Genomic DNA, 20,494 nt, shown 5'->3' on the forward strand with positions numbered 1-20,494 from the left:
ACAATCTTAATTAGATGTGATGACAAAGATGGGAAGGTGAGTCCAAACAAAGTGACCATTGTAATAGTGATTAGAACCACGTGATCAAACGTCAACAAAACATTGAAGTGCTATGTGTAACTATAAATGCCACTACACTTTATATTATAACCAATATTACACCTTGATAAGTTGATAGTAAATGTTTCCAGCTAAATTACATGTTAGAAGTATTTAAAAGTAAATATAAAAATAAGGAACAATAAGTGTAGCAGGGCAATACGGCTTTTGGGAAGACCAATTAGGAGAGGGTTACAATAATCCATGCGGGAAATTACTAGAGCATGTACAAGCTCCTTGGTAGCATCTTGCGTAAGAAAGGGGTGGTTGTGGGCTATGTTTTTAAGATGGAAACTACAGGATTTGGCAACATAAAGGAAGTGACTCTCAAAGATGAGGCCAGAATCAAGTATGACGCCAAGACAGAGAGCTTGCAAGGATGGACTTATGTGAATACCACTAACTTGAAAGGAGAGTGAAAGAGGAGGATCAGTATTAGGAGGAGGAAAGACAAGGAGCTTAGTTTTAAAGAGATTGAGTTTCAGAAAGCAGGAGGACATCCAGTCAGAGATGAAAGAAAAGCAAGCAGTGACACGTTGCAGGTCGGCAGGGGAGAGGTCCTGGGAGGAGAGATATATCTGTGTGTCATCAGCGTACAGGTGGTAGTGGAATCCAAATGAGGTAATACGTTTGCCAAGAGAGGCAGTATAAAGAGAAAATAGAAGGGGACTAAGGACAGAGCCTTGGGGGACTCCAACTGAGGCCAGACGAGGGGAGGAGGTATCATTAGAAAATGAGACACTGAATGAGCATTGGAGAGAAAACTACAAGAGGACAGAGTCACAGAGACCGAGTGATTGAAGAGTTTGAAGAAGGAGAGCATGATCAAAGGTGTCAAAGGCAGCAGAGAGGTCAAGAAATAGTATGGAGTAGTGGCCTTTGGATTTAGCTGCGATTAGGTCGTTAGTAACTTTCATAAGAGCAGTCTCAGTAGAGTTGAGAGGGCGGAAGCCCGATTGAAGAGGGTCAAGGGGAGAGTTGGAATTGAGAAAGTGAGATATATGGGTAAAGACAAGTCTTTCTGGAAGCTTTGAGGAAAAAGAGAGCAGGGATATGGATATGGGACGATAGTTAGAGGGGGAGGACGGGTCAAGAGATGTTTTTTTCAGGATAGGTACTACAGTGGCATTTTTAAGATCAGCAGGGACAATGCCAGAAGAGAGAGAGAGCAGTTGAATATGACTGTTAAGGAAGGCACAAGACAGGGGGGGGGAGATCTGATAAGGTGAGATGGGACAGGATCGAGGGGGGAAGTGGTGGGGCAAGAGGAAAGGAGAAGCGCAGCCACCTCTTGTTCAGTAGCCGGGGAGAAAGCCTGAAGGATAGGAAAGGCATGATCCACGTGTGGTTGAGAAAGAAAATGGCAGGGTGGGGAGAATTCTTTCCTTAGCTGTTCAATCTTGTCGGTAAAGTAGCATGCAAAGCTATCGGATGCAAGGTTAGTTTGGGGGGTGAAGAAGAGAGTTAAAGGTGTCAGAGAGATGCCTGGGATTGCGGGAGCATGAACTAATGAGAGAGGAAAATTATGACTGTTTGGCGAGGACAAGGGCTGCGCTGTATGAACACAATATGAATCTATAATGGAGATAATCTGCCTGGGTGCGAGACTTCCTCCAGGAGCGTTCAGCGCAACGGAGCATTTTTGCAGGTAGTGTGTTGATTTAGAATTCCACGATTGGGGGTGTGTCCTCCATGAGGTGCATGTTTGGTGCATGTTTGGAGCGTGGCTGCAGCGTAAAAGGAAGAGGTGAGGGTAGTGTTATATGTGGAGATGGCCAGTGAGGGACAGGAGAGGAAAGGGATGCATAGCAGTTGTAAATCAATATCAGCTGACAGCTGCTGGAGGTTAATAGAATTAAGGTTCCTCCTGAGTTGAGGGCGGTTAGGCTGAGGTTGTTGGGTGAGGGGGTACTTGAGAGCAAACGATAAAAGGTGGTGATCAGAGAGAGGAAATGGGGTGTTGCAGATATTAGATACTTTACATGCATAAGAGAAAATGAGATCGAGGGTATTGCCAGCTACATGGGTGGGAGAATTAGCCCTCTGTGATAGCCCGAGGGAGGAAGTAATTGAAAGCAGTATACAGGCTGCTGAGGTCAAAGGTGGGTTAATGGAAATTTTGAAGTCCCCGAGAATTAGGGATGGAATATTAGTAGAGAGGAAGTAGGGTAGCCAGGCAACAAAGTGGTCAAGGAAGAGGACGATAAATAACGGCAATGTTAGCAGAGAAGGGTTTGAAAAGGTGAATCAAATGAATTTCAAATGATGGGAATGAGAGGGAAGGAGGGGTGGGTAGAGGTTTGAAGGAGCAGTGAGGTAAGATGAGAAACCCTACACTACCACCTTTACATTCAGAGTGTCTTGGGTTGTGGGTAAGTTGAAGACCACCAAAGGATAAAGATGCAGGGGTAGCAGTGTCAGAGGGGGAGAGCCATGTTTCTGATAAGACTAGTAAATCTAGGGAATGAGAGATGAAGAGGTCGTGGACAGCAGTGGATATTGTAATATTGCAAACAGAGCATGCATTCCAGAGGACAGTATTGAAGAAGGATTTATAGGAAGAGTAACATGAGATGGGTATGAGATTGGAGTGGTTCCTTGAGTTAGTACGTGGTGGGTTTGCTAAGATGGGACCGGGGTTAAGAGAGACATCACCAGCTGCTAGGAGCAGAAGAATAGAAGGGAAGTGAAGGTTGGAGTAGGATTTGAAAGTTTTGTAGGATGGTATGTATATAGAGGATTTGGGAGGAGTTGGAGGAGATAGGCTGGAAAGGTATATGTAGAGTGCATGGGATGAATAGAGAGGGGAAGGGAGTAAAGTGGAAGTAATGTAGTTGGTGTTGCCAGGGATAGGTGAGCAGAAGGATAGGGATATTTTAGTAATGAGAGAAGAAACAGCTCACTATTGTGGTTATGATGCCAGAACTGCCCTGACACCTCCACCCCCACTACACCATAAGCACTTGCATCTCTCTGTAGTTGTTATGGTGCTTGACATGTTCCTTTAATGCTTACTTAATGATTTGCAAGCGTTGTTTCAACCACTATGGTAATGATATATCCCCTTGAAAAATATGTATATGATATGTTGCTGCTTGTGGGTTGCTAATAAAAGAGATAATTTATAGAGTACATTTCTTTGGATGCTGTGACAATGTTGCAGAGCTGAAGTTCTGTGCACCTTTGGCAAAGATAAGATAGGTGGGTGCCAAGAGCATTGCTAAGTTCCAGAAATACCTGGCACTTGAGCCCAGTTGAAAATGTGATGACTCTTATATGGTACATCCCCACCTTTTGTATGTTACCTACACTACTCTCTAATCATGAACAGTTGCTGATGCTCTCCAGGATCTCAAATAATGCACTGCAGGAAACAAGGACATACTGCACAGTTAAGTTTTTAGTTCGATTCTGCCATGCTACGTAAGTGATAGAGGGGTTTGTACAAAGTTCATTTTCCAAGCACCCTTTCCTGAGAGTCATCTCTGGGGCACCACCAACTCCCCCCTAAGTAGCCTGATAGAGGCTACTAATCTCTCTTTTTTTTATAACAGGTGGCTGATTGGAGAAGCATCTGCTTGATGTTAAATTAAAAATTAACAATCAAAACTCCTAATAACCTTATTCATTATTTTGTCTGGAGTTATCTCATTTAAGACAGGGACTTGGTCTTATGCTTATATCCATCCATTTTGGCAGGATATAGTCACCTACAGAATTGTGTTGCATACTGAACTTTAAGTACAAAAACCCTAGCTCCAACAATTTTAAATATAAACTATTTTTCATTTTTATTAGTTGTATATGTTTGTAGAGAACTTTTAGAAACAAGGGCTAGAAGAGGTAAGCTGAAAATGTCAAGGCCTCTGTGTTGGGAGATAGAAGTGAATCAGATATACTGTTTACGTCAGACGATTCATGAAATCTCAGTACATTTCCCTACAGGTCTGTTTATCCTATGATCTTTATATGAATGGGTCAATTTATGTTAGTATAAAAAGGTTAATTGTAGTGGGCTACACCTAGAATTTGGCTGCTCTTGTTATCTATTAATTAATATTTCTGTGACTCTTTTCTCCAAAGGAATAAGGTAAAAAAAAAGGGGGGGAAATGTAATTACTGCCGGATGCAGTATAAATTTTTTTTTTAATGAATCACAAATAAAAAGGTGGTGAGTCAGTGCACAAATAAAAAACAAATCTGTGGTCCTGTTATCTCTGTCCAGTTTGAAAAGATTTGTGAATCTCTAGAAAATTGCCAAATAGATGTATGCCCTGTCACAGGTAAGCATATAATTTCAGAGATATTCTATAACTCTTTGGATCATTAGTCAGTTCACAACTGCAAAACCTGCCATAGATATTAATTTATTTTTGTTACTACATTACTTGCAACCTGCCATTCAGAGACTTCTAGACACATTTTTTTATTTTTATTTTTTATTTACAAAATCAAAGAGCTTCACTTACAGCTGTTTCTATTTCTGCTGGGCTGAGGTGCTCACGGAGTGCAGCAAATACGCTTGGAGACATGGGGAGGTCCAGTGGAGAAGGAGGTGACGATAAAGAAGCACCATTTGATGGCCTGATAAATTGAGATAAAAAATATATATTGTTATGTTTTGGGAAGTAGGCATTCCCAAATACCATGGCCTCAAATTAGAGGCAAATTATAAAACAAAAATGCAAAACAAAAACATTATTTCTGAGTTAAGGCAATGTTCACATCTAGTCAAGCCAACAGCGCACCTTTAGTGGCTGTCAACCAGACAGCCATTAAAGCCACTTCTTTCTTGAGATTCTTTGAATTTTGAAGGACTTCATATTCAGCATCATCACACACAGCATGATGATGCTGAAAATAGTTCTCATAGAGAAGCATTGGATTGGCTGATTACTGTAATTACTGCAAATGTCGCATATGTCACACATTTGAGAAACATTAGATTGGACAGGGATCACCAGGCTAGATGATATCACTATGGAAAGCTCAGACTACATTGAGGACCCAGTCCTGACGCTGGATTACAGGTAAGTTTAATAACTTTTTTTTTTTCAATTTGACAGTTTTTATTTTGCAAGGTCGAATAAGGGAGGGGGGTACAGAAATAAAAAGGGAATGGGGATTGGGTCAAGTACACAATACATTTGCATTGTACAGCATGGAGGGTTTACAGTGTTTGTGTTCAAAATCGCCGCCTCTCAGGAGGACGATGTCTGTTCTGGTGTGTGGTATTGTTACCCCCTAAACAGTTGTTTACCCAATGTCTTGTACATTTTGGATACATACTTTCTAGTAACCTTTGGTGGGACCGTGGCTTTGGGTGAAGCCGTAGGTGGGGGGAGAGGGTGAGGTGGGGTGGGGGTTAAACTGGAATCTAAGTAGTAACTTGTGTACTGATCTGCTCTGCTTGTTCTCTAGATCAGGTCTTATTTGGGTATTGCTCTATGGGCTTGTCTCATGTGGCCCGGCTTACAATGGGAGTGTTGCTTTGGCTATTCCTCTGCATTGGATCCTTCCTAGTTTCCTAGGTATGGAGCATACTGTACTTTCTATGTACCCGTGTCTGTCTGGGGTGGGCTTCCGGAGGGTTCCGCATATCTCTTTGTATATTCTGCCCACTTGGTTTTTGCTTCCTCGACCGTGTGTTTTGTCTTTATGTATTTGTTAGCCATGCTTTCGTATTCCCAGTTAAGCGAGATTTGATTTAATAGATCTTGTTTGCGTGGCGCCTGTGTTTGCTTCCAGTTTCTGGCTATAAGCGTTACTGCTGCTATAAGTACTTGAAATCCCTGCTGACCTTAAACATGCCACTGTAGTACCTATACTAAAAAAAACATCCCTTGACCCATCCACCCTCTCTAACTACCGTCCCATATCCCTGCTCCCTTTTTCCTCAAAGCTTCTGGAAAGACTTGTCTTTACCCGTGTGTCTCATTTCCTCAATTCCAACTCTCTCCTTGACCCCCTTCAATCTGGCTTCCGCCCTCTCCACTCTACAGAGACTGCCCTTATCAAAGTTACTAACGACCTAATTGCAGCTAAATCCAAAGGCCACTACTCAATACTAATTCTTCTTGACCTCTTCTTCTTCAAACTCTTCAAACTCTTCAATCGCTTGGGCTCTGTGACTCTGTCCTCTCATGGTTTTCCTCTTATCTCTCCCAACGCTCATTCAGTGTCTCCTTTTCTAATGATACCTCCTCCCCTTGCCCTGTCTCGGTTGGAGTTCCCCAAGGCTCCGTCCTTGGTCCCCTTCTATTTTCTCTTTATACTGCCTCTCTTGGCAAACTTATTACCTCTTTTGGATTCCACTACCACCTGTACGCTGATGACACCCAGCTATATCTCTCCTCCCCGGACCTCTCCCCTGCCGTCCTGCAACGTGTCACTGCTTGCCTTTCTTCCATCTCTGACTGGATGTCCTCCCGCTTTCTGAAACTCAATCTCTCAAAAACTGAGCTCCTTGTCTTTCCTCCTCCTAATACTGATCCACCTCTTTCGCTCTCCTTCCAAGTTTGTGGTACCAACATCAGTCCATCCTTGCAAGCACGCTGTCTTGGCGTCATTCTTGACTCTGGTCTCACCTTTGAGCCTCACATCCAGCATGTTGCCAAATCCTGTAGATTCCATCTTAAAAACATAGCCCGCATCCGCCCCTTTCTTGCACCAGATACTACCAAGGAGCTTGTCCATGCTCTAGTAATTTCCCGCATGGATTATTGTAACCCTCTCCTGATTGGTCTTCCCAATAGCCGTACTGCACCCCTACAGTCCGTAATGAACGCTGCTGCTAGATTGATTTTCCTCTCTAGTCGTTTCTCTCACACCTCACCCCTCTGCCAGTCCTTACATTGGCTTCCTGTATGCTATAGGAGTCAATTCAAGGTACTAACTCACACCTATAAAGCACTGAACAACTCTAGCCCCTCTTATATCTCCTCACAGATCCATAGGTATGTCCCTTCTCGGTCTCTCCGCTCTGCCCGTGACCACCTCCTGTCCGTTGTCCGCACTCGTACGGCCAACTCGCGCTTGCAGGACTTCTCGCGGGCGGCTCCCTTCCTATGGAATAGCCTGCCTACTGCCATCAGACTCTCCCCTAGTCTTGCATCTTTTAAGAAGTGCCTTAAAACCCATCTCTTTAGGAAATCTTATGGGCTCCAAGACTAACCCCTACCTCACATACCTGTCTCTTGCCCTCTCCTAAAGGGCAGCTTACCTTATTTGATTGCAAATTCCTGTCCTAATGTGTTTTACACCCCACCTCCTATAGAATGTAAGCTCGATTGAGCAGGGTCCTCTTCAACCTATTGTTCCTGTAAGTTTATTTGTAATTGTCCTATTTATAGTTAAATCCCCTCTCATAATATTGTAAAGCGCTACGGAATCTGTTGGCGCTATATAAATGGCAATAATAATAATAAATATCAGTTGTCTCTCTGGTTTGTGCCAGAGGGTGAGGTGCATGAACAGGATGCCTTTTTCTGGTGTTAAGTGGTATGGTTGGCCTATCGTGTCAGCCCCTATCTACTCTACCATCAACCAGTAAGGGGTCAGGATTGGGCATGTCCACCATATATGGTACATTGTCCCCCTATTCCTCCAGCATTCCCCCCGGGATCCTGGGTAAATTCTCGCTAGCTTGTCCGGTACCATGTACCATCTGTAGAAGATTTTTCTTATGATCTCTAAGTGTGCGGCACAGGTGGTGTGTCCTTTGTGTGCCTGGAAAGCTTGTTTCCAGTCGTGTTCCGTGATGGTGCCACCTATGTCTGTCTGCCAGGCGATTTTTAAATCGGCCTGGTCTTCTGTAGCCATGGTCGTTAGGAGGGTGTATAGTTGAGATATGATTTTTTGGGGTATGTTGTCAGACAGGCATTGTTGTTCCAGGGTACTGATGCGTGGTGTGTCTGGGTTTGTGACCCTCAGATGAGTGGATACGAAGGATTTTAGTTGGAGGTACGGGAATATGTGTCTATCTGATAAGGAGTGTCTAGCTTGTAGCTCTGGGAATGGCAATATTTTGTCTCCCTCGCATACCTGTCTAAGGTGTGTACATCCTCCCGCTACCCATGGGGTATGGTCGAAGGTCGGAATGCCTACTGAGACATTCGCTATAGTCATGTTTCCCATGGATGTCCCGACTGCTCCCAGTGATGTCCTAATCATCTCCCATGTCTGGAGCATCACCGCCGTGGGTGGTAACAGGTCTGTATATTTTGGGCGTAATGTGCATGGCAGCTGTAGGAGGTGGTGCAGCCCTTGTTTGCATGCCCAGTGTGCTTCTATGTGCACCCATTGGGGGGGATCTTCCACCGAGCTGGCCACTGCTAGGGCCGCCAGCAGTGTGGCTTTGTGATAGTTTTTGATGTTGGGCAACCCCAGCCCTCTGTCCCTGATCGGCTTTTGTAGGAGTCTGGTGGCTACCCGTATCTTACGGTTTGCCCATATGAATTGAACAAGCATCTTTTGGATTGTGGTTAGGTATTGTCCAGCCAGACGTTCGTAGGAGGTATTGGAGTTTGGGGAGTAACATCATTTTAATTGCTGCCATTCTGCCCAGCCACGAAATATATTTTCCCTCCCATGTTTGTAGTGTGCCTGTGAATGTCCTGATTAGTTCGGCAAAGTTTAATTTGAACAGGTGGGGCAGGTGGGGACGTATGAGGACTCAGAGGAATGTAATATGGTCCTTCCTCCAATCGAACGAGAAGGTTTTACTAAGGTGAGCAAGGTGTCTCTGGTGGATTCGTATGTCCATGGCCTGGGATTTGGCGATATTTAATTTATAGTACAAGTTGAGGCCGTATTCCTTAATAGTGTCAATGAGGTTTGGCAGTGAAATTTGTGGCTGGGTCAGTGTCAGCAGGACGTCGTCCGCAAATAAGATTGATTTTGTATTCTCTGTCTCCTATGGACACTCCGTGTATGGATTGATAGCCTCTGATTAATTCTGCCAGCGGTTCCAGTGGGGAGAGCGAGCAGCCCTGTCGCGTTCCATTTGTAATGTTAAACGGTTCAGAGGTGAAGCCCGCTGTGACCACCTGAGCTGTTGGCTCGCTGTACAGGCCCCCGACTGCCGAGCGGAAGGCCTCCGGTATCCCGAATTTTTGGAGCACTGCTTCTAGAAACCTCCAGCCCAGACGGTCGAAAGCCTTCTCCGTGTCCAGCGAGAGAACCACATATTTTGAGTGTTGTTTGTGCACGCTGTGTATAATGTCCAGGACCTTTCTCGTGTTGTCCCAGGTGCCCTTTTACAAACCTGACTTGGTTGTTTTTGATTAATTGTGGGAGTATGTCTCCTAGCCTGGTGGCGTAAATGTTTGCAAAGAGTTTTGTGTCTGTGTTTAGTAATGAGATGGGGTGAAAGTTTTGTGGGTGGGTGGGTTGTTTGTCTGGTTTGGGCAGTGTGATGATGTGTGCCCCAAGGCGTCCGGGGGCAGTTTCCGACTCTCAACGGCTTTGTTAAAGGCGTTTGTGAGGTTTGGGGCTAGGGTTAGTTGGAAGCATTTGTAGTAGCCGATTGCAAACCCATCTGGACCTGGGCCTTTGACTGCGGGCATGGAGGCGATAGCCTTCAGCACCTCTGTCTCTGTGATCGGTGCAGATAGGCAGTCTTGTTGGGCGGGGGTGAGTTGGGCAGATTAACTTTATCCAGAAATGAGGAACTTTTTGATTCTTGTGGCTGGGGTGTGTTTGGGTTGTTTCTAAGGTTGCACAATGCTTCGTAGTATTTAACGAACACGTTAGTGATATCTAGTGATGTCCCGAAACAGTTCGCTGGTGAATAGTTCCTGGCGAACATAGCTTGTTCGCGTTCGCCACGGATGGCGAACATATGCGATGTTCGGTCCGCCCCCTATTCGTCATCATTGAGTAAACTTTGACCCTGTACCTCACAGTCAGCAGACACATTCCAGCCAATCAGCAGCAGACCCTCCCTCCCAGACCCTCCCACCTTCTAGACAGCATACAATTTAGATTAATTCTGCTGCATTTTTATTTTTTTTAATTTTATTTTTTTAGACAGAAGTGTGTTATATTTGAGCATGCTAGGCTGAACATGCGTATATCATGGCTAGTTGCACTGAGGGTATGAGTATATAGCAGTACATTGTTGTAAAAGATGGCTGTCATGTTTAGGGTGTAGCTTGCACGTTATCAACTGTGTATTTATATCAGCAGCTCCACCACTAGTTATAAATCAAGTGTGAGTCGCCCCATGAGATGAGACTAGTGAATAACATAATACATGAACGGTTAGGGGGTTGGAGGGGGGCGGAGCCTAGCCGCAGAAGACAGCAGTCGCACTACCCAAAACGGCATACCCCCATAACGAAACCAAGACCCCCTACACATCCCCAACGACATGGGACGCAAATCGAAGAAATTCAGCGCAGACAAAGCCACCCCCGGGCTCACGATAGGGGATATGTGGAGACAAGCACATGGCGGCGCTCCACGGAGGCTGCTCAGACTTCTCCGATGACCTCACCGGCTCCAGCACCAGGAATATCTCCACAGCCCAATAGACCCACACCGGACTCCACTCCGGTAACTACGCTGATCCTGAAGCAACTGCTCGCAGACCTTCAAACTAGCTTGCAAACGGATATATTGGCGCTAAGGGCAGACCTGAGAGGCCTGACAACCCGTATGGACACCCTCAAAAACACTTCCACAAAGAATGCCCGAGACATCGGGGAGCTCCGAAAAACCGTGAGTGACCTGCAACTGCAGCAACGGAACACGGAGCACCGCATGGCGGAACAGGAGGATGTCAGAAGGCGCAACAATATTAAACTGAGGGGGATCTCTGAGGCAATACCCACAGCGGCATTACCACCACTCATCAAACGCCTGATAACAAACATACTGCCGCATACCCAAGCTGACAGAATAGGCCCCGAACACCTCTTCAGGATCCCCATCTCACCCAAAGCACCAACTTCAGCCTCCAGAGATGTAATCCTGGCCTTCCGCACGCGTCAAGACAAGACGGCAATCCTCACCGCCCTACGGGGAAAATCACCACTCCAATTTGAGGGCGACACTAACTTTCTTTGCGGACCTATCGAGAGACACCCTGGCATGGCGGCGCTCCTTCAGGCCACTCACCACGCTCCTACGACAACAAGACCTCCAATATCGATGGCAGCCTGCCCACACACTGACCATTCACCAGGGTACAGACTCCCATCAAATTCGCGACATAAGCGAAGCAGCACAGCTACTGCAGGCCTTGGGCCTACCACGGGACTCTCTTACGCCGCCTAACTGCCAGAGCACACCATCCCCAAATCTCACCTGGGACCCGTCCCGAACAACCCCATTTGTACCGCAGGGACTAACACCCGACCCCTATGCAACAGTCACCACATGAACTAAATATGGCGACATCGCACCCAACTCGGGACTCCGTGACCGCCGCCACAAGGCTAAGAAACCCACCTAACACAGGCCTTACCAATGGCTACATGCATTCTATTTCGTTTTTATCCTTTTAACGTTTATGTTTATCTTGCATGCATCCGATTAATGTTTAACTGCCAGTTGATTGCGGCCACGGCCTTGCCGAGACGCATACCACCTGTCACTCAACACACAGTGAGCGCTAACTATAACACCCCCTGCTACTTGCCCACCGCCTATTCCGGCACAAGGTGGCTAGAATGCTCCTACCTTAACTGACCACCCAGCGGATGCACGCTCGTATCTCAGCATATGCATCCTATGCTTTATTTAATCTTCTAGTGCCTGGTTTCTCCCTCAGATATCCAGCACAGCAGAACTGTTCATGCTAGCAAATCACATGTCACAAGCAAATTGTCTAGCTGCACTCACGTATCTGTTTGCTTATTTCGTTGTTTAATGGATTTTTACCACGCTACAGAGGCAGACATCTAAACGACTAGCACATTTCATATAACCAGCGTAACTAGAACTGCTCCACGCAGGTCTAGATTAGCAGAGTATACCATGCAAACAACGTTCAATAGCTTGCAATATAACCTAGCACTGCATGAGGCCACCTGCCAACATAATTTAAGGCAGCACTCCAAATCTGCTTATAACTGGCATAACACTGAGGGTTTACTTCCTTTTTCCTTTGTCTGAAGCACGCTATTACTAAACCGAGTATAACGATATCCTCTTTAGCATGAAAGGCAATGTTATATGCTCTGCAGTCCTTGTTTGTTTATCTAAAGCGAGAATTTACACTGAGCTCCATATGTTGTGTATTAAGTGACGAATAACACTAACGCTCACCTTCCTAGCACGTATCCCTAGGCAAAAATGTCCCTACACCCCTGACACCACTGCATTGACGACAATAGCTTGTAGCGCAGATCGAAGGTTGGTTTATAGCACTTTTGTCCTATCTAAGCATATACCTCTCTTGCCCCGATAACGGGGAGAAAGTGCCCGAAAAGCAATATTAATGCAGGTGCAAAAAAGGGTGCAGCTTTATTTAAAGCACGCCAAACGTGAGGCCAAGCTAGAATAACTGGTTACCCAAGCAATGTTACTGCTATACGCTGGCATAGAAATGCTCAATCCTCCAGACTTAATCTTATGTTATTTCATTATACGTTGCTCTCTCTATACTTGTTACCTTATCTGATTAGCACATAATTTTATACCATATTCAAAAATGTGCATTGTTTAACCATTCCCTACTGTATCTATTGTCGTTGAAATGAGCATGTGGATTGCCGTTGGGGAACCACATGCCTGTCTGTTCCAACTATATGCACTACAAAAAGAATTCAAAATTCAAAAGAATTCAAAAAAAAAAAAAAATACATGAACGGTTAAGGTAAAGGCATGTAAGGCACTACGACAATAAACTCTTTAGGAGGTGAAATAATGACATGTTTAAACGCTTGCTACTTAGTTAATGTGCAGAGAGCAGTTCATGTGATCAAAGGCATGATGTGGAGGATCGGCTATAGTGGGACATGCTTGGCAGGCTGCTGTTTACTGCTTGTGCTCATCCGATCCCTTCTGGGCGCCAGGTGCAGACCATGGGAGTCCCTGATACCTGGAACAACAAAGGTAAGTCTCTGGATGAGTGCCGGGTTCGCGGCTTGAGGTGGTGGAAGCTTGTTTTGTCGGGTGGTCGGTGGTGCTTCACGTCCGGTACGGGATTGTGGTGGCTTAACCCCTTAAGGACCAAACTTCTGGAGTAAAAGGGAATAATGACATGTCACACATGTCGTGTGTCCTTAAGGGGTTAAAGTGGAGGCGAGTGCTTGACGTGGGGCAGGCTCTGCATTTCTGTTTGTGCCTCCGGTCCCGTCTTCGACGCCTTTTGCGTTGGTGGATTTTAATGGGGACTGCTTCGCTTAGCTGTGGTGGAGCTTGTTGGGGCTGTGGTGGAGCTTGTGGGGGCTTCCTGCTTGTTATTTGCTTCCAAAATTGATTAAAGAGTCTGTCCAGCTTAGACTCAATATCCTGCCATGCTTTGCTGGTACCAGGAGGACACGCCATATAGGGAGAGTTGCAGATGAGTATTGTTACAAATCGCTATTTGTAACTGGCCCTTTAAATGGAAAATTGCCCTGCTTCCCTGGATTGTGGAGAAGCCTATTTGCCAGCCTCCTTCCTTATGACTATGGCCCTGTGTGAGCGGTGATACCCCAGATAGCTATGCCATGGAGCCTATTCATATAATGAAAGACTATGGGAAAGACTTTAGCTCCATGGCAATTGAACTGTGTGAATAGGATCTGCGCGCTATTCGGTAGTTTTGTGCGCTCAGATCCCAGCTATCTGGGGATATGTGAAATGTCTGTGTGTTATGTGTAAAAGGTGACTTTATGTATTTTAAAGTGTTTTATGTCTTTTTGCAACCATGTGGTCTAATGGAGTCTGCCTCTATCCCTGGATAATTGGATTACTTTTCCCATTGTCTCCAGGATAGAGGACCCTGTAAAACCTGCTTGAACCAGATTGTCATGCTGCCAGCCAGACCCCAAATGATACTTTTGATAACTTTTGAACCCCTGGTCTGATTCGTGCCATTTTTTTAATATGTTGTTCCCCTGAATGGATTGATTGTTAATATGTATTTTAATGAAAATTGGATGGATGGTTTTAAAGTTACAGGGTATGGGTAAAAACGGTATTTTTACACAGACATAGGGGAGGATTTTGTGTGCAATTACTGGGAGTGGTTTTAATGATGTACGTGTATGATTGGTTGTTTTGTCCCGCCCTGTGGGTGGTCCTGTATTTACAAAATGGTAATAAAAACCAGGCTGGGTGTTCCAGCACCTCAGACCTCTTCTGACCCTCTAACTTGCAGCCTTAACTCATGTTTGTAGGGGACAGCTATAATCACTACAGGGATTGCTATGCTCTTCATACTCCCTTAGCTACTGAGCTCTTGTAAGAGCTCTTGTTCCTGATCCTGCTTCGCTCTACAGAAGGAAGAGGTTCACCTACTGGAACCTGGAGCCTGGACGTAGCTCCAGGGCGCAGAACAGACGGTGAGATACCAGCCCAGCAGCGGTGGTTCGTGGAGTCTGCAGTGCTTATGGTGGCTGCGGTGCTGATGGTCTTTTGGTGAGCGCTAGGAGCATCCTTTTCTACGGTCCAACTTCCAGCCAGCCTGGAGGCAACCGTAACAAGTATGTCAGCCTGGGCGGCTGTGCTCTGTGCGTCCATTAGCTCCAGACAGCCTCTCAGGGGTGGACCGGGATAACCCCCACCGGTCCGAGGGGGGGGGGTAACGGAGCTCCTGCCGGGAAGTAGCTGCTCCTGGGCATCCCAGGATCGTGAGATCGGCCGCCTCTCCCGCCCGGTGAGCACCAGGCCACACTTGCCACGGGGAGGTAAGTAAGACTCGAGTTGCTGACCGCTATTAAGCATGTCGGGTCGGTCAGGTAGGAGCAACATTGCTGGGTCATCCCCTTCTGGGGTGAAATTCGCTTGTTGATAGCTGCTTAAAGTGAGATATTGAGGGAGCTCACACGAAGTGCGTCTTTCCTCCATGACAGCTAGGCCCCGCCCCCCGGAAGCTGCATTCTTAGTGAGAGGAGGGACAGTGTAGCTGCTGCTGATTTAATAGGGAAATCGATAGCTAGGCTAGTGTATTCAGTGTCCACTACAGTCCTGAAGGACTCATCTGATCTCTGCTGTAAGGACAGCACCTCAAAAAGCCCTTTTTAGGGCTAGAACATCAGTCTGCTTTTTTTTTTTTCTGTGTAATCTAATTGCAGTTGCCTGCCTGCCAGCGTGTGTGTCAGGCTCACAGCGTATACTGTGCCCACTTGCCCAGTGCCAACACTCATATCTGGTGTCACAATAGCTTACATTTAAAAAAACAAAAACTTTTTTTGACTGTAATATAATAGCAGTCAGTTTCCTTCACACGTGTGCGTTTCAGGGCCTGCCAGGGCACAGTGTCACACCAGTGCAACTCATATCTGGTGTAACAGTAGTGTACATTTAAAAAAAAAAATACAGGGGGCTTGTTGTCACCTTTCGGGGACCCTTGGTGTTGTACGTGGCTGGGTGGAGGAAGAGACCTTCAATGACATCAGTGAGGACAAGGAACGGGACATGGCTAGCTTGGCATCCAACCTTGTGCAAATGGGGAGTTTGCGGTTGTGCAAATGGACTGTTTGCGGTTGTTTGCGGTGTGTTAAACGGGGAGTTTGGTCTGTCACTGTAAAACGGGCGTAACCCTTACACTACCTGATCGATACAACATCATACCTGATGTTTTAAAGCACGTTATTCAAAAAAATTTAGGAATGTTAGGTGATTTATGCCCTTTATGGATTAAAACCAGACTCTGCATCAACTATGTAATTTTCCATGGGAGTTTTGCCATGGATCCCCCTCCGGCATGCCACAGTCCAGGTGTTAGTCCCCTTGAAACAACTTTTCCATCACTATTGTGGCCAGAAAGAGTCCCTGTGGGTTTTAAAATGCGCCTGCCTATTGAAGTCTATGGCGGTTCGCGAACATTTGCGGAAAATTTTAGGTTCGCGATGTCCACTAGGAGATACCATGTTTGCTATTTTTTTTTTTTAATTCTTTATTTTTGCGTGCAACAAGGGTCATACGGCTCGCAGAGCCACAATTTACATGTCAAACAGAGAAGAAAAAACGTGAGTCGTGGGGTATATTTGGCTTATTATACTTATGCACAGTTTTGTTGGTTTTTAAGTCTAGGGATCATACTCAGGTGTCTCTCTATTGTAGGCTGATCGTCGCTGGACTAACGAAGAAAAAACAAACTGTAATGGGTTATTAATGTAATGAAGTTGAGTATCTAATCTAGTAGTTATCCTGCTTGTTAGATGGGGGTTATATATAATAGGGCCACAAGACTGTGCTGCAAATAGCAGGTATGTATTAGGACTAGAGTTACACCTCCAGCCTTCTAATCTTGCTAAGCTCGTGTGTCGGTGGCGGGGGAGGTGTGGGGGGGGGGGGGTCCGCCCTGTATGGGTCGTAGCATGGGGGCTCGTAATGGAAGTCACAGCTCTAGTGGGGGGGGGGGGGTAGGATGGTAGGTGGGCCACGTCTAGCTAACTAGCAGTCCATAACAACTTGGCGTAGTGGATCCACTACAGCAGGGACAGTCCTCAGGTCTTCGCTGCGGCGGATGTTGTGGGTTCTTTTCCTTTCGGGTAGAATGGTGTTATGGCCTTCGGGTTCCAGCGTTGGGTTGGCGGCTTGGTGGTGTGGGTGCCAGGTAATTGCAGCGAGTCCTCTGGTATGGAGAGCTTGGTGAGGAGCGCAGGCGCTTCATTGATGTCTGTAATGGAGTATGATGCTTCTCCTTGTTTGACTCGCAGTGTTCGCGGGGATCTCCAGTTGTATTCCACATTGTGGTTTCGGAGCAGTACCGTGAGGGGTTGCAGCGTTTTGCGCCAGTGAAGTGTCTCCCCGGTGAGGTCTGCGAAGAACGAGAGGGTCATGTTTTCGAAGGTGAGTGGGGTAGCCCCCTTCAGGGCTGCATGTACCAGCGCCTTGTCAGTCCCAGACCGGAAACGTACAATCAGATCTCTAGAGGCCTTTTCTGGTGCCCGGTTGGGTTTCGGGATTCTGAAGTTCCCGTCGAGGGTGATATTCCTCGCCTGTTTGGGCTCCAGTAGGTGAGCCATGAGCCTCCGGAGGAAGTGTGGGAGCTCAGATGTGGGCACATTCTCCAGGATTCCCCGGATTTTCAAATTATTGCGGCGCCTTGAGTCCTCTAATGCGGCGAATCGGAGATCGGAGGCAGTCTGACGTTTGGTGAGTGCCTGCACTTCTAATTGAAGTTGGGCCACCATTTGGTTCAGGTGTTCCGTGGTGGATTCCACCGCGCCTATGCGGCCTACCAGGCCTGTGATGTCCGTGCGGAGTAAGGCCACATCCGCCTGTATAGATTTCTGCAGGGCCCCCAACATGTTCTCCAGCATAGATGCTGTCACAGGATCATTAGTTGTAGACCTCTGGGGGGGTTGTCTTAGCAGAATTTGCCCATCTCCCTCCTCATCTGGGGATAGCTCCTCGGAGTCATAGAAGTCCCCCATGGCGGCGGCCATCTTGGGACCATGCGTTCCATATGCTTGGCGGAACAAATCGCCTATACTGGCGCCCGGTTTGTGTTTTTCGGGCTTCAGCTTCTTGGACTTCCTGCCCATATTTGTTAGGGGTGATTTGGTTGGCGTTTTGCGGCTGTAGTGGCCGATTGTCGCCGGTTTTCGGGTGTTTTACCCCGGAGCTCGTCGCTCGTGCGGCCGCTCAGCTCAGTAGCTTGGCTCCGCCCCCCCATGTTTGCTATTTTTTGAGCTGCTAGTTGTGTCCTAAGTCTCTGAGCGAGCAGCTTGCTTGCTTTGTTGCCCTGCGTGTAGTTCTGTGCTTTGAGTTTTTTCAAGCGGTACCCTACTTGGTCTAGGGATATCTGATGTATGCGTCTTGTAGTTGTGCGATTTGTACCCGCAGCTCCTGTGTGGGTGTGATTTGGTTTTGTGTCGTGGCACGCTGAAGGTCTGTCTGGTATGTTAGGAGTTGTGATTGAGATTTTATTTTTAAATAGGAGGCTCGCTTTATCAGTAGCCCTCTTATCATGGATTTGTGGGCTTGCCATAGAGTATTGCGTGTCGTGTCCGCATTGTAGTTTTCATGAAAGTAGTGTGTTATTTCCGTGTTCAGTTCTGCGGTGAATCTGTTGTCTGTCAGGAGTGTAGTGTTAAGTCGCCACGGGCTCCTGTGAGTCGGGTCATAAAGGTTTTTAAGTGTCAGCTTGACTGGAGTTTAATAACTTTTTAATGGAACCTATCTCCATCTTTTTATGGACATTCCTGAAACTAGCATGCCATCTCACCACAAACTATCAACAGACTTTTTAGACTTTTGGAGGCCAGCCTCGTTTGTAGAGATTACTGTCCGTCTGTGTCTGTGGCCCTGAGCCCAGATACTGTAGCTACCTGTCAGTAGAGGTTTAAAATTGTTGGTACATTTTAGTATATAAATACAAATAGAAAAGTCCTGTCCTCACTCCTATCACTCCTGGGCGGCTGCAATGACTACAGTACACATCAGCTAATACATATAGTAAAAAACAAAGAAAAAAACAAAAGAAAAAAAGTTACCTGCACTCTCTTAATCCCTATTTAATTACTCCAATGGCCACTGGAGGGAATGCCCGCCTGCCAATGTCAAGGCAGACCCTCCCTAGACGGGTCCTACTCTGACCCTTTACCTTGCTTCCTTGAGCTTCTGGCAAAAATATCTCTATTGAGACAGAAAGGGGTATGTTTTATATACACCCCTATATACTTGTTAACCCTTAATAGGAAACACATGGGATGGGCGGCAGCATTGTAACCTAGCTGTGTGATACAAAAAGTGAATACAAATGCAAAAAACAAAGTCCTGCGCTCACTCCCATCACATTTTAGTATATGTAGCTGGACTTTTTATGTCTTTAGTGTCCATTGTGTCCATTTAGTGTCCATTTCCCTCCCTTTTTGTTCACTAAACAGTTACACTAGTTTACCCCTTACCCTTTTCGATAGCTAGTACTTCCAATGTGCAAATTGTTCTGATTTGTTTTTTTTTTTTATAACCGGGCCCAGATTTAAAGCATTCAGGTTCGGATATCAGATGTTGATGCTGTGCGGTCCAGCTGAGATCGGGACCAAATTCAGGCATGAATGCTAAATCTGGACATTGTTTAATTGTGTTAACAATGTCCGGATATTGCAGTCTCACTTTAGTGAATAGCCATGTCAGTGTTTTACCAGCAGGAAGTTACTCTATTGTTCTAAAAGATGTCTTCCAGACTAGTTAAACTAGCTGTCCTGCCACTCCGGTTTTCCATATTGACCATAAGTCTGTCCATGTCAATGCCTGAACCCCCATTACAAATCCTCTATTAATATCATATGTCTCCTCAATAATACAATACAGCTGTTCTCCACTTTATCGAATGTTTGGCTGATGTTTATGGACAGATTTTTAAATATTTTTTTTTTTTTTTAATTCTTTATTTTTGCAGTGCATATGGTGATAACAATCAGGCACGTGGTACCCCAAAGGCAATCCGCATGCACATTCAAAACAGAAAGTGAGTGACATAGAAAGCATTAGGGTATTGTAGTACAATGCACTAATTTTATAATTATAAACGAGCTTACATCATGCTATAGGCATACTGTAGATTATAAGATCTTCTAGTTTTTCTATAGCGGTAAGAACAGGCTTATGGTAGCTAATGAAATTCCTCAGTATATGTATGATACAAGATAATATTACACGTTAGTAGCTTATGTTATCCTAGCTGGTTACAAGCTTTTAAATGGTTTCCTGCATGGCTGTTCATCAGTATGGGCAAATGTATGACACAGTTGAATCAAAATAGTGTATCACAGGTATATAAAAACATATTATAAGGATCGTTCTCAAGGCTACTACACTGATACCAGTCAAGCAACCCCTTGGGCTATCCCAAAGTGTCATGGAATGCATACACATAAAGGCATGTAAAGAAAACATCGGTTTTAACATAACAAGACAGTAAACCAGTTTAATGGCATCATCAGCGCTGGTATGGAGATACAGCACCAGGAGATATGTCCCAAGTTTTACGGGTACCGCTCCCAGGGTGGAATGTTAAAGTCAGCCAATGCCTCGGCTCAGAGTTCTGGGGGAGTCTTTGGGTGCCGATGTTTGGGATAGGTGTGCCGGTTTGTTTCCTCTCTCCCTCCATGTCTGTTGGGGGGGCCATGTTCGGAATCCATGGAGCCTGGCTATTGGAAGCGTCATGTCCCTTTCTGCTGAAATGCTGTGGGGGTCCGGAGTGGTCCGCTTCTGGACACGAGTGTTGCGACCCTGTCGCCGTTGGGTGTGCTTTGCGATTGTTACCGGAGCGGTTTTTCGTCTC

General features: G+C 45.9%; 1 protein-coding gene across 1 annotated transcript in view; it reads right to left on the reverse strand.

Moving 5' to 3' along the window:
• Positions 1-20,494, reverse strand: part of STAT4 (signal transducer and activator of transcription 4) — a 247,053-nt gene that overhangs the window by 17,263 nt on the left and 209,296 nt on the right. The window contains exon 24 of the mRNA XM_063430167.1: positions 4,569-4,683. Coding sequence (XP_063286237.1) covers positions 4,569-4,683 — 115 coding nt within the window. The remainder of the gene's footprint in view (positions 1-4,568; positions 4,684-20,494) is intronic.

This window comes from Pelobates fuscus, chromosome 8 (assembly GCF_036172605.1).
Source record: "Pelobates fuscus isolate aPelFus1 chromosome 8, aPelFus1.pri, whole genome shotgun sequence".
Lineage (NCBI taxonomy): Eukaryota > Metazoa > Chordata > Amphibia > Anura > Pelobatidae > Pelobates > Pelobates fuscus.